This window comes from Scyliorhinus canicula, chromosome 16, assembly GCF_902713615.1.
Source record: "Scyliorhinus canicula chromosome 16, sScyCan1.1, whole genome shotgun sequence".
Classification (NCBI taxonomy): Eukaryota; Metazoa; Chordata; class Chondrichthyes; order Carcharhiniformes; family Scyliorhinidae; genus Scyliorhinus; species Scyliorhinus canicula.
In genome coordinates, this window is record NC_052161.1 from 1,114,358 (window position 1) to 1,128,803 (window position 14,446).

Here is a 14,446-nt window from a genome sequence, read left to right on the forward strand (position 1 = left end):
TGCTGTGACAACTAGGATATATGAATCTTTGAAAAAACAAGTAGGTAAGAAGTGCGGATGGCGTTGATAATGAAGGAGAAACATGGTGGGAGAGAGGAGAAAGCCTCAGAAGAGTGAATCAGTGAGGAGAAACGTCAGAAGGTGAGTCTTCAACTGCAGCTGAGTTACCACAATATGGATGGAAATTGGGTAGCCAAGAAATACGATTAAGATGCTGGCTTCACACCACTATGGTCACGGCTTGGTGGAAGGGGACCAACACTTTATCTGTTTCACCCCACAGCTAGCGTACTTCCTGTTGGCTGAGAAAGGAGGGTTGCTGTCGCACTCGAGGAGGAGTTTGCGGCCTCTCGTCCCCCTCCCAGCTGTAGGAGGTAAGATGGAGGGAATCTGCTACAAATGGGAAAAACAAAAGTCATTATTTATGAGGAAAGAGGAAATGAATACCCTAATTTTTCAATGGAAGGCAACTCTCTACCCAGCTCCCTCTGGGCAGGTTTGAGTATTGACTCTGTGTGGTACATAGAGATCAGTTTTAACTACTGTGTTTCACAGCTAGGAGACAATCCCTGCCACAGACCAGGGAATGGTGCATGCTCTGCTAATTAGATAAACACACATCCCGCAGAATCGCATCGTGGTACAGGTGAGGATTCTCCATCCCAGAGGAGCTTTTCTTTCTGGTTTGTTCTCTGGCACCACTAGTTGATGAATTGGGAGGAGGACAATATTAAAGAAGGAAGTACTATATTAGACAGGAACAGACTAAGGAGGAATACAAGGAACACAAAGACAGGTTCAGGATGCACATAGATAAACACAAAATGTGTTGAATAGAATCGGTGAGCTACAAGTGCAAAAAGGTCATTTAGGAATATGATGTAGCAGCAATAATGGAAATGTGGCTTAAAATGTTTGAGTGTTTAACACTCATGGATGCAAAGTTTCATGAAAGATAGGAAAAGGAAATGGGGGAGTGGGGGTAGAGAAGACATTGTGTTGTTGGAAAGAAAGGGTATCCCAGAGGGTGCGAAGACCAGAATCCATTCTTTAGACATGAGAATGATCATGTCACAGGGAGTATTCTATAAGCTTCCAAATAGTCAGAGAGTGATAGAAAAGCCAATCTGTAGGGAAATTAGAGATGGGCAAGAACTAAAGATTGGTGATATTGGGGGAACTCCAATTAACCCATTATTTGTGATTTTAGGGTAAAGGTGGAAGAAATTCTGAATGTTCAGGAAAGCTTCAGCTACAAGGTTAGGCTGGTGAGCTGCTGTTGTCCTCGAAGAAAAAGAGATTGAGGAGCAATTTGATACAAGTGTAAAATATGATGACAGGTTTAGGTAAAGTAGTCAAAGCAAAACTTCCCATTAGCTGATTGTACAAGGATTAAGGGACCCAGATTGAAGGTTTTCGGCAAGAGATGCAGGGGGAATGTGAGGAATAATGGTTTCTATGCAGCAAGTGGTAATGACCAGGAACTCGCTGCCCATGGGCCAACAATTTCAAAATGAAATTTGGTGAGAAATAAGCTTATAGGGCGGTGGGGAAAGAGCAAAGGAATGTGACTGAATGATTTGCTCTGTGGACAGCTGCCATAACCAATGAGCTAAATGACTGAGGATTACTGTAGTTGCTGTATTTAGCAACCTTGTAATCAAGGCCCTTTTGAGGCATTTATAATTCTGCTAGTCATTCCAGCCATTAGAAAATTAGCTGAAAAATACAAAGTGGAGAATAATAGTCAATGAATGTTATTTGGGTTGGAAAAAGGTGTGTAGTGATGGTCCCAGCGCCCCTAACTTTTCCTGATATTGATAGTCTAGGTCTTGGTGTGAAGTTTAAAGTGATGCTGATGAACTGCAAAGAGGACAGTGTGGAACTTCCAAAGTACATAGACACATTAATGGACTGGGCAGATAGGGGGCAGATGTAGTTCAATGTGGACAAGTGTGAGGCGATGCATTTTGGTAGGAAGAATACAAAGAGACAATATAAAATAAGGGACAAAATTCTTAAGGAGGTGCAGGAGCAGAGGGATCTGGGTGTTTATGTGCGGAGATCACAGGTGGAGAGAGCAGTTAATAAAGCAGAGAGTATTCTGGGCTTTGTTATTGGGGTTTGGAGGGGAAGAGCAAGGAGGAAGTGATGCTGAACTTATGCAAGGCACTAGTTAAACCTCAGCTGGCTTATTGTGCACAGTTCTGAGCGCTACACTATAGGAAGGATGTGAACACATTGGAGAGAGAGCAGAAGAGGTTTACAAGGATGGTTCCAGGGAATCTATGAGGATAGATTGTGGAGGTTGGGACTGTTCTCCTGGGAGAAAAAAAGGCTAAGAGGATACTTGATAAAGATGTTCAAAATCATCCCAGAGGGGATCAGATGATTATTTGAATAGAAACAATGTGCAGGGGTGCGGGGATAAGGCAGGGTAATGGCACAAAGTCATAATGCTCTTTTGGAGAGTTGGGACAGGCATGATGGGCCGAATGGCCTAATTCTGCACCGTAACAATTCTGTGATTACCTCACCTGTGAGCAAGCGAAGACTGTGACCCCACACTGGGCTACCCTCTGTTGGCGGAGGCTAGGTGGCCAGGTTGTCCTCTCTGCTGGAAGATGTTACATGATCAATGAGCTGTAAGTGTAGATAAACTGGAGACTGGGGCAGACATCAGTATATTGCTCAAGTCACTGGACTAGTAATCCAGAGGGCCAAGTTAATGCTCTGGGGGACATGGGTTCAAATTTCACCACATCAGCCAGTGGAATTTTAATTCAATCAATACATCTGGAATTGAAAGCTAGTCTCAGTAATGGTAACCATGAAACTATCTGTAGAAGGATCAATTAGATCCAAAAACTTAACTCGTTTTCTCTCCACAGATGCTGCCAGACTTGCTGAGTTTATCCAGCATTTTGTTTTTATTTCAAGTTTCCAGTATCTGCCATATTTTGCTTTTATGTGAAACCATCATTGATTGTTGTAAAAACCCATCTGGTTCACTACTGCCCTTTGGAGAAGAAAATCTGCCATCTTTACCCGGTCTGGCCTACTGGTTACTCCAGACCCACAGCAATGTGGTTGACTCTTAAAGTGCCCTTTGAAATGGCCAAGCAGTTTAAGGGCAATGGGAGATGGGGCTATAAATGCTGGCTCAGCCAGCAACGTCCACATCCCAAGAAAGAAAAAGAACTTGTGGATCCCTTAAAATGGCGGCACATGCTGTGTGATTCCACACACTGCACTTGGAAAATGAATTGAGTATGTCAGGGCAGAGGGGTCGGTGATGGCTATGAAGGAGTAGATTTATGGTTTCAGAAATAGCAAGTACAAACTTTGCAGGATATTAAAACACCGGGGAAACAAGTGATGGGATTGGCACGGGCAAGACACTGAATAGTAGTGAAAAGCAGGCTAATGTGTCGTGTGCAGAAGGACAGTGATGTCTGCAGTGTTCTGTCACAGAGCCCAGTAAATGTGACCGTAAAACAGACGCTGATGTTTCTGCGCCAGGTGATTGCTTAGCAAGTCTGGTAGGAGGGACTATTCTCACCTGTTATAGTTTGAGAATATTTTGGTGCTTCTCTTCATGCTTCAGCTATCACTAGATTGTTATCATCACTGCAGCAGTTTCTTCCCCATCATCACACTACTATCTTAAAGAAATCATTAGGAATGGGAGCAGAACCTGTGGATTGGCAAATTGTTAACGCCCCTTTTGAAGATTGATTCTTCGCGATAACCCAGGGAGCTGATGGAGAGGGAGCTTCGTATTTACTACAATAGAGGTTTTTTTGTATTATGGAATGTGAGTGTCACTAGCTAGGCCACCATTTATTGCCCATCCCTAATTGCCAGAGTTGCAAGTCAGGATAATGCGTGGCTTGGAGGGGAACCTGCAGGTGATGGTGTCACTATGCATTTTCTGTCCTTTTCCTTCTAGCTGTTAAGGGTTTGGAAAGTGCTGTGGAAGGAGCCTTGGTGAGTTGCTGCACATCTTGTATATGATACGCACGGCTGTTACTGTGTGCCTGATTTGGTGGAACTTTTGGAGGACGAGGCATGGAAATTAATGCCTGCCTTAAGGAATCAGAACTTGCAGGGCAGGAAAAGAGCTGGGATTGAAAAGCTGGATTGGTTAATGTGCTGAGGGTGAAGAGTTGGGATTGGTTACTGTACGGAGGATGAAGAGCCATTGGTTACTCTGGAGAAGAGCCAGGATTGGTTACATTTGGCAGATGAAGTGTGGGGATTGCTTACTGCTGAGGAGAGTCGACTCGGTGAGCAAATGTTACCCAAGTTTTCAGGTCCCTGAAGGAATCAATAAATAGAAGTCTGATTTGGCCTTACTGCAAACTCTGAAAACTTGAAAAATTGGTCCAGACCAAGATTCACAGATGGATTAGATTAGCTACTTGCATATGAAGTTGAACATGGAACTGTTTCCTGAAGAGTGGGGAGATGATGCCAGTTAAGGGGTTGAGGCAGAAGTGGGTAGGTGTTTGAAGGAGTGGATGATTGCGAGGTGTGTAATGATCCAGCAATGCTTACAATGACCTCTGATGTGTGTTTAATTACAATGGCAAACACAACATTTTCCCATGTAGACCAGAGGTTTGATACTGCAGCCCTCAGATTGGCAGTTAGTTGCAGCATACAGCTAGTTGTGTGAAAGGAAATGCTGTTTGAGCAACCTTTCCACAAGAGTGTCTCTTGTTTCAGATCTGACAAATGTATTGTGAAACTGCATGTATCGGAAACATTAACGAATGGAAGCTTGTCAACCTTGCATTCATCTGTCCCAGGGAAGCAGATCCCGCTGATCCTCTGCTAGGCATGGGTGCGATGGTTGGGACCCATTTGGTTCCCTGACAGGCTTGCTCTAGGTAACCATCCAGTATGTATATTATTCAGATGGGTTAAAGAGACACATTGGAAGCAGCTTGTTGGGAGAGTGATGTTGGGGGAGAGAGCAAAGATGTGCGGGTTAGGTGGATTGGCCATGCTAAATTGCCCGTAGTGTCCTAAAAAGTAAGGTTAAAGGGGGGGGGGGGGTTTGTTGGGTTACGGGTATAGGGTGGGTTTGAGTAGGGTGATCATTGCTCGGCACAACATCGAGGGCCGAAGGGCCTGTTCTGTGCTGTACTGTTCTATCTTCTATCTAGCACCTTACCTAAGCCCACACCTCTACCCTATCCCTGTAACCCAGTAACCCCACCTAACCTTTTTGGTCACTAAGGGCAATTTATCATGGCCAATCCACCTAACCTGCACGTCTTTGGACTGTGGGAGGAAACCGGAGCACCCGGAGGAAACCCACGCACACATGGGGAGAACGTGCAGACTCCACACAGACAGTGGCCCAAGCAGTTAACATTACTGATGCCCTCCTGATGATCCAGCAAGTGAGCTGTGTTAGGGAGGACAAAATTAGCTTTGTGTGTCACTGTCAGTTGAGTATAAGATCAAGTTATGCTGTGATGCCCTCCATAGTTAATTAGCTTGCCATCCTTGCTCAGACATGAATTTGAAGCATCTCAGTGAAGTATCAGAGGGTGAATGGACCTGTACAATGGCCCAGGGAGAGAAATGACAAAATAAATTTGATGGAAAGGTTGTACAATGTTTTTCTAACATGCTATGACAGCCAGAAGAGGCTACGAGACTGAGCTCTAGCGTTACCAGGAGGATTACTGCCATTGTCCAGTGGGCCGAATATGCCACACCGGTTACCCGTGACACTGAACTCAGCTGCGCTGCAAGAGTTGACGATGACTAATTGTGCTACATCCTGGGCAGCACGGTGGCCTAGTGGTTAGCACAACCGCCTCACGGCGCTGAGGTCCCAGGTTCGATCCTGGCTCTGGGTCACTGTCTGTGTGGAGTTTGCACATTCTCCCCGTGTCTGCGTGGGTTTCACCCCCACAACCCAAAAATGTGCAGAGTAGGTGGATTGGCCACGCTAAATTGCCCCTTAATTGGAAAAAATAATTGGGTAATCTAAATTTATAAAAAAAAAATTGTGGCACATCCTGCGGTGCACATGACTCATATCCTGCCGCTGCTTCTATCTATGTTAAGGGATGGTTCCAGCAGCTTCACCCCACCCGGGGGCTACACCCCACCCGGGGGCTACACCCCACCCGGGGGCTACACCCCACCTGGAGGCTACACCCCACCTGGAGGCTACACCTCTCCCAGGGGCTACACTCCACCCAGGGGCTACACGTGGGCACCTGCCTTTAAGGAGTTTTGCATTTGTTCAGTTTGAATATATTTCTGCTATCACTGTGACGATACAGCAGTACTGGGGGTGTGGCAGTGTACACTGGAGTTCCTGGGAAAGTGACAGTATTTATAGGGGGTCCCAGTATTCATAGAGATGTCCTGCCCAGAATTTCTTTTACATTACTGGTTTGGAGCCTTGAGCTTTTTACCTTTGGATTTTCAATTTAAATCCTTGAAAATTGCTGGTTCCTCTCTGCTTTCTACTGTGTCCCCTGTCACTATTCTTCAATTTGGTTCTTGGAAACTGAACGAGACAGATCAGACATGCCTGCTGGCCCTTATCCCTAAATCAACAAAGTGATGTTGATTCAATGACACACAGCCTGTTTATCAGTAGCGATGATGTCTACACTTGCTTTCTCTGCCAAACCTGCAAGCTTGACTATTCTGGGCTCTGGAATCCAATCTATTTGAGTTCAACCACAGTCAGCAAGTGTCTGAAAATAATTTAACAAGGAACTATAAATAACCATGAAAGGCAAAATGATTGCACCAAATGATTGTTGCAACATTGGTAATTCTCTGAGTTTGAGGAATGGTGGATATTCCTATCAGTGTTCAGATCAGAATGGAAACATGCAAAGCAAAGTGTTACATCTGCCATTTGATTCAAAGTTCAACATATGATCAATATTTCTCAGACTCGCTAAATTTCCGTACACACATTGTGAAAGTTCCCTCCCCCACACCCGGTGTACTAAACACCTCCTTGCCCCACTCCCCACCCCGATGTACTAAACAACTCCTTGCCCCACTCCCCACCCCGATGTACTAAACACCTCCTTGCCCCACTCCCCACCCCGATGTACTAAACACCTCCTTGCCCCACTGCCCACCCCGATGTACTAAACACCTCCTTGCCCCACTCCCCACCCTGATGTACTAAACACCTCCTTGCCCCACTGCCCACCCCGATGTACTAAACACCTCCTTGCCCCACTCCCCACCCCGATGTACTAAACACCTCCTTGCCCCACTGCCCACCCCGATGTACTAAACACCTCCTTGCCCCACTCCCCACCCCGATGTACTAAACACCTCCTTGCCCCACTGCCCACCCCGATGTACTAAACACCTCCTTGCCCCACTGCCCACCCCGATGTACTAAACACCTCCTTGCCCCACTGCCCACCCCGATGTACTAAACACCTCCTTGCCCCACTCCCCACCCCGATGTACTAAACACCTCCTTGCCCCACTCCCCACCCCGATGTACTAAACACCTCCTTGCCCCACTCCCCACCCCGATGTACTAAACACCTCCTTGCCCCACTCCCCACCCCGATGTACTAAACACCTCCTTGCCCCACTCCCCACCCCGATGAAACAACAAATGTTTCTCCAACACCTTTAAAGTAATACTTCATGTGGCAATGGTAAACTTCCCCATCTCATTCTTCTAGTCCTCTTTGTGGCCTTCGCTATGATTGATCACACCACCCTCACTGTTGTCCAGCTGGTGGGACTGCACTGGTCTGGTCGCATTCATATTTAATGCAAAATACTGCAGGTGCCAGAAATCTGAAATGAGTAATTAGATCTGCATTCTGACCCCGTGCTCTAAAGACTCGCATCGCAGCAGCTACATTATCTATCCTTTTCTTGCTGCGGTGTGGGTGTCAGGTGAGGTCCACTCAAGATGAGACCAGGTTGCTCTTCTGGTCAAATAATCTGCTAATTATCTGCCGTGCTGTCCAATATTATTTCTCCACCTACACATTGCAGGTGGATATTATCGGGTTCCTAACACATTGCTGTTTCTGAGATCTTGCTGTACAAAATTCACCAACACGTTTCCAACTTTACAACAATGTACAGATGTACTTCAACAGCACATCAATAGCCTTGAAATGTTCTGAGGCCATAAAAAGCACTGTAGAAACATCAGAAACTGCAGAAACATCAGTCATTTGTATCAGTTTTGTCAGTCTGATTTCTGCAAAACCTCTGGCTTCTCCATTTTTGAGGTGTGGCGAGTGTGCGTGTGTACTTGGTCCCTCACATATGATGTGTGCCGTGTGTGCGTAGTCCCTCACTGTTGATGATGTGCGCTGTGTATACGCAGTCCCTCACGGATGATATGTGCCGTGTATACGCAGTCCCTCACGGATGATGATATGTTCCGTGTGTACGCAATCCCTCACGGATGATGATGTGCAGGTTAGGTGGGTTGACCATTCTAAATTGCCATTAGTGTCCAAAAAGGTTAGATGGGGTTGGGTTATGGGGATAAAGGGGGAATAGAGTGGAGGCTTGGGGCTTAAGTAGGGTGCTCTTTCCAAGGGGCGGTGCAGATTTGATGGGCTGAATGGCCTCCTTTTGCACTGTAAATTCTATTATTTTATGTGTGCTGTGTGTACGCAGTCCCTCACTTTTAAGTTGTTTTTGCTTATGAATCATAGAATGGTTACAACACAGAAGGAAGCGGTTGGGCAGTTGTTGACATGCCAGCTCTCCCCCACACCCCCACGTGCCAGCTCTCTCCCCCACACCCCCACGTGCCAGCTCTCTCCCCCACACCCCCACGTGCCAGCTCTCCCCCACACCCCCACGTGCCAGCTCTCTCCCCCACACCCCCACGTGCCAGCTCTCTCCCCCACACCCCCACGTGCCAGCTCTCTCCCCCACACCCCCACGTGCCAGCTCTCCCCCACACCCCCACGTGCCAGCTCTCCCCCACACCCCCACGTGCCAGCTCTCTCCCCCACACCCCCACTTGCCAGCTCTCCCCCACACCCCCACATGCCAGCTCTCCCCCACACCCCCATGTGCCAGCTCTCTCCCCCACACCCCCATGTGCCAGCTCTCTCCCCCACACCCCCACGTGCCAGCTCTCCCCCACACCCCCACATGCCAGCTCTCCCCCACACCCCCACATGCCAGCTCTCCCCCACACCCCCACGTGCCAGCTCTCTCCCCCACACCCCCATGTGCCAGCTCTCCCCCACACCCCCACGTGCCAGCTCTCCCCCACACCCCCACGTGCCAGCTCTCCCCCACACCCCCACGTGCCAGCTCTCTCCCCCACACCCCCACGTGCCAGCTCTCCCCCACACCCCCACGTGCCAGCTCTCCCCCACACCCCCACGTGCCAGCTCTCCCCCACACCCCCACGTGCCAGCTCTCCCCCACACCCCCACATGCCAGCTCTCCCCCACACCCCCACATGCCAGCTCTCCCCCACACCCCCATGTGCCAGCTCTCCCCCACACCCCCACGTGCCAGCTCTCCCCCACACCCCCACGTGCCAGCTCTCCCCCACACCCCCACGTGCCAGCTCTCCCCCACACCCCCACGTGCCAGCTCTCCCCTACACCCCCACGTGCCAGCTCTCTCCCCCACACCCCCACGTGCCAGCTCTCTCCCCCACACCCCCACGTGCCAGCTCTCTCCCCCACACCCCCACGTGCCAGCTCTCCCCCACACCCCCACGTGCCAGCTCTCCCCCACACCCCCACGTGCCAGCTCTCCCCCACGTGCCAGCTCTCCCCCACACCCCCACGTGCCAGCTCTCCCCCACACCCCCACGTGCCAGCTCTCCCCCACACCCCCACGTGCCATTTCACCAACCTATGACCTCTTGAGATTTATCACTATCCTCATCACAGCTCAATAGTTCCAAGGTTTGGAGAAGCTGAAAATTTTTGAAATTGTGTCCTGAGCACCCAAGTCTGCACCACTAATATAGATCAAGAAAATCAGGATCCTAACACCAGGTCTCGAGGAGCTCCATTCCCACAGTCCAGAAAACCACCAATGCTCTGTGTTTCCTGTCACTCACCACTGTCCCTTTTAGTCAGTGGACCCTCACTTTGCTCACCAGTCTGTTGTGTGGTACTTTATTAAACGCTGTTTGAAAGTCCATGTCCACCAACTGTTACCTGACCAAAAAACTCAAGCAAATTATTTAAACACGATTTGCGCTGAACAAATCCATGCTGACTTTCCTTCATTAATACCCATTTGTTCCAAGTTACTGTTAATTTTGTCCCAGATTGTTTCCAAAATATCCCATTAATGCGGTTAAACTGACATGCCTGTATTTGCTGGGTTAATGATTACTGTTCAAACATTTGCTATTACCTGGCACCGCTCCCATTCTAAGGAGGATGGGAAAATTATACAATAATCTTTATTGTTGTCACAAGTAGGCTTACATTCACACTGCAATGAAGTTACTGTGAAAATCCCCTAGTCGCCACATTCCGGTGCCTGTTCGGGTGCACTGAGGGAGAATTCAGAATGTCCAATTCACCTAACAAGCACGTCTTTCGGGACTTGTGGGAGGAACCCAGAGCACCTGGAGGAAACTCATGGGGAGAACGTGCAGACTCCACACAGATAGTGACCCAAGCCGGAAATCAAACCTGGGACCCTGGCGCTGTGAAAGAACTGTGCTACCAGCTGTGCTCTCGCGACGCCCTGGGTATGACCAATATCTCTGCAATTTTCACACTCATTTCCCTCTGTATCCTTGGATGCATTCCATTGAGTCTTGGTGATGCCTCAGCCATGTCCCCTTTGGCCCCCAGTCAGCTCTCTAGCCGCTCATTCCATCCCTTTTTCTGGCAACAGTTTCAGATTAAGCCAGTCTGGCGGTCACATTTGATCCTGAGTAATCTTCCAACCTCATTGCAACACTATTTCTACCCATTTCCATAAGACCTGTAACATTCCCCAGCTTCACCACTGTCTCAGCTCATCAGCTACTGAAACTTTAATTCATGCTGCTGTTACTCCTGGATTAGACGATTCCACTCCTGACTGGTCTCTACCTACATAAACTCGAGCTTGTGCAAAATTCTTCAGCCTGTATTCACGGACTTGTATTGTCAAGCAATGTTTCTAAATCTCTCCATGGTCTTGGCCCTGTCTATGTCTGTGATTTCCGCCAGTCCCATAATCCTCTGAGATATTTATCCTTCACTGACCACTTGAGTAGCCTCGATTCTAACCCCTCCATCATTGGTGGCTGCACCTTATGTTGCTTGAATGAAAATCACTTATTGTCACAAGTAGGCTTCAAATGAAGTTACCGTGTAAAGCCCCTAGTCACCACATTCAGGCGCCTGTTTGGGGAGGCCGGTACGGGAATTGAACCCGCGCTGCTGGCCTTATTCTGCATTATAAGCCAGCTGTTTAGCCCACTGTGCTGAACCAGCCCCAGGGCCCTTAGCTCTGCAACACCCTCCCTGTACCTCTCTGCCCCTCTCCCTCACTCCCTCTCCCTCACTCTCCTCCTTTATTCTTTAAAATCTGCCTCTTTGCCTAAGCTTTTGATCACCTGACCAAGTATCTCCTAATGTAGCTCAGTTTCGTATTTTGTTTTATAACGCTCTGTGAACTACCTTTTGTTACAGTAATGGCACTATAAATATAACTTGTTGAATATGGTAGAATGCTCTTTAAAGATTTTTATTCTGTTTTGGCAGTGTACAAGTCGCCAGAATATGAGGCTTTGGGTTTTGATCTGACTGTCGAGCGCTTGATCTCCATCGGATATCCTCAGGAGTTATGCAACTTTGTCTATGATCCTGTTTTCCCTACCAGGTAGGAGTAAAGTGGGAGCAGGGGAGAGTGAAATGGGAGGGAAGAGCATTTACTCTCTCAGGTTTATTAACCAGAGAATTCCTCGATGAACAAAAAGCCAGTGCGTCCGGTTATGTTAATTCAGCTTGTTAACCAGTTAAAGAAACTGTCATCCATATTCACAAGATGGGGATGAAATTACTGCCCATCGCTTCAATCTACAGTGTTTCTCAGTGAGGGTAAAGTACTTTGGGATCGAAAGGCATGAGTGAGGGTTTCAACGGCCAAGGAGTTGCACCAGGGGTGATGTTACAGAGGTGGAAATAGGCAGTTTTCGTGGTGGCAGGAATATGATGTTGGAACTTTCCTTCTGGCCAAAAGTGACATCAAGGTTGTGAACAGTCTGGTTAAATCTCAAACTGTTGCTACAAAGAGGGATGGTGTCGGTAGCTGGGGCACAGAGTTTGCAAAGGGGATCAGAAACAATGACTTCAATCGTCCCAGTGTTTAAATGGGGGAATTCTTGCTCATCCATTACTGCATGTTGCATAAGCGGTTTGACAATTTGGCAACGGTGGAGGAGTCAAAGAGATGGTGAGTACGTGTAATAACTGATACTTCAGGATGGTATCGCCAAGGGGCAGGACGTAGATGGAAAATAGGAGGGCGGCCAAGAATAGATTCCGAGAGGACACCAGAGGTAATGGAGAAAAGCCATTGCAAGTCGAACTATGTCTGTGATTAGGGAAGATTGAAACCAGACTTTACCACATTAACTTATTCAAGTTTAGAATTGAACATGGTGAGATCTGTGTTGGATTCCCCAATTGTTGGGATTCTGTTCTCCCGCCGGCAGCGCGCCCCCGCCTGTGGGTTTCACGGCAGCGTGGGGTGGGGGTGGGGATTCAATGGAAACCCCATTGACGGGGCAGAAAGAGAGAATCCCGCCTCGAGTGAATGGCGCGGCGCCGGGAAACATACGGCTGGAGAATTGGAGAATTCCGCCCCGAACCCTCTCTCTTGCTAAACCAGCTCCATACCCTGAGCGAAATAAAATAAATGCTTTAGAGAGAGAAATGTGGTGCTCTTAAATGGGTAGGCACCTGATTGTGAGACAAAACCACTTCTGTGTGATATGGGAAACTGACGCAATCATTGACACTCCATTCGCTGCTTTGTCTAAACTTTTAAAAATATTTTTATTCAAGGCATTTTGAAAATAAACATAGAAATATCAGCACAAAATCCAGAGTATTTAAAAATTCTGCGACCAGCCTGAACGAGTACGCCACTAAAGTAACTGATTTCATTAGTAAGAGTGTCGAAGACTGTGTGCCAAAGAAGGAAATCCGCGTGTTTCCCAACCGGAAACCCTGGATGAACAGGGATATCCACTGCTTGCTGAAGTCAAGGTCTGAGGCGTTCAAGTCAGGCGACCCTGACCTCTACAAGAAAGCCAGATATGATCTAAAGAAATCCATCAAAGATGCCAAAAGACAGTACCGGACCAAGCTCGAGTCCCACGCTAGCTACTCAGATCCCCGCCGTCTATGGCAAGTTCTGCAAGACATAACGGGCTACGAGATGAACGCATGTAAAATCGTCGGCTCCAACACACCCCTCCCTGATGAGCTCAACGCATTCTATGCCGGCTTTGAGCAAGAGGTCAGCGAGAGCGAGCCCTCCACCCCAGAAGCTGCGGGTGAACTTGTATCTGAGATCACCATTGCAGACATCAGAGCAGCCTTCTCGAAGGTCAACCCACGGAAACCATGATGCCCGTTCATTCGTTGTCGCAGTGTCTGCATGGTCTCGCCAATGTACCACGCTTCGGGACATCCTTTCCTACAGCGTATGAGGTATGGTACATTGGCGAGACCATGCAGACACTGCGACAACGAATGAACGGGCATCGTGCGACAATCACCAGGCAGGAATGTTCCCTTCCAGTCGGGGAACACTTCAGCAGTCAAGGGCATTCAGCCTCTGATCTCCGGGTAAGCGTTCTCCAAGGCGGTCTTCAGGACACGTGACAACGCAGAATTGCCGAGCAAAAACTTATAGCTAAGTTCCGCACGCATGAGTGCGGCCTCAACAGGGATCTTGGATTCATGTCGCATTACATCCACCCCCCACTATCTGGCCTGGACTTGCAAAATCCCACCAACTGTTCTGGCTTGAGACAATTCACACCTCTTTAACCTGTGATTATCCCTCTCCCTGGATCTGTAATGATTTGATTACCTGCAAATGCTCGCATTCCAAGCATTGTCCAGCATCTCTGACTTTGTCTATATAAATGTTTCTGGAACAAACCTCGCCATTCACCTGAGGAAGGAGTTGCGCTCCTAAAGTTTGAAACAAACCTGTTGGACTTTAACCTGGTGTTGTAAGACTTCTTACTGAACCCACTGGCCCGGATGGAGGACCCGGACGAGTGCTCAGGTCTTGCGCGAATCAGCTGGCGGGGGTATTCGCAGACATCTTCAACCTCTCTTTACAACAATCTGAGGTCCCTATCTGCTTCAAGGAGACGACCATCATCCCTGTACCAAAAAAAAGGTCACGCAGCGTGCCTTAATGACTATCGTCCAGTGGCTCTGACATCCATTATCATGAA

At 48.1% G+C, this 14,446-nt stretch overlaps 1 protein-coding gene across 5 annotated transcripts in view; it reads left to right on the forward strand.

Annotated features, from left to right (window-relative positions):
• The window catches only part of LOC119950933 (cytosolic purine 5'-nucleotidase), a 108,258-nt gene that overhangs the window by 57,723 nt on the left and 36,089 nt on the right, over positions 1–14,446 (forward strand). For 4 of the 5 annotated variants that reach the window (XM_038773916.1, XM_038773917.1, XM_038773915.1 and 1 more), the window contains one exon: positions 11,730–11,847. In XM_038773916.1, the coding sequence (XP_038629844.1) occupies positions 11,730–11,847 (118 nt within the window). Of the gene's footprint in view, positions 1–283; positions 375–11,729; positions 11,848–14,446 lie in introns of all 5 variants that reach the window. The other variant, XM_038773918.1, reaches the window with a different exon arrangement.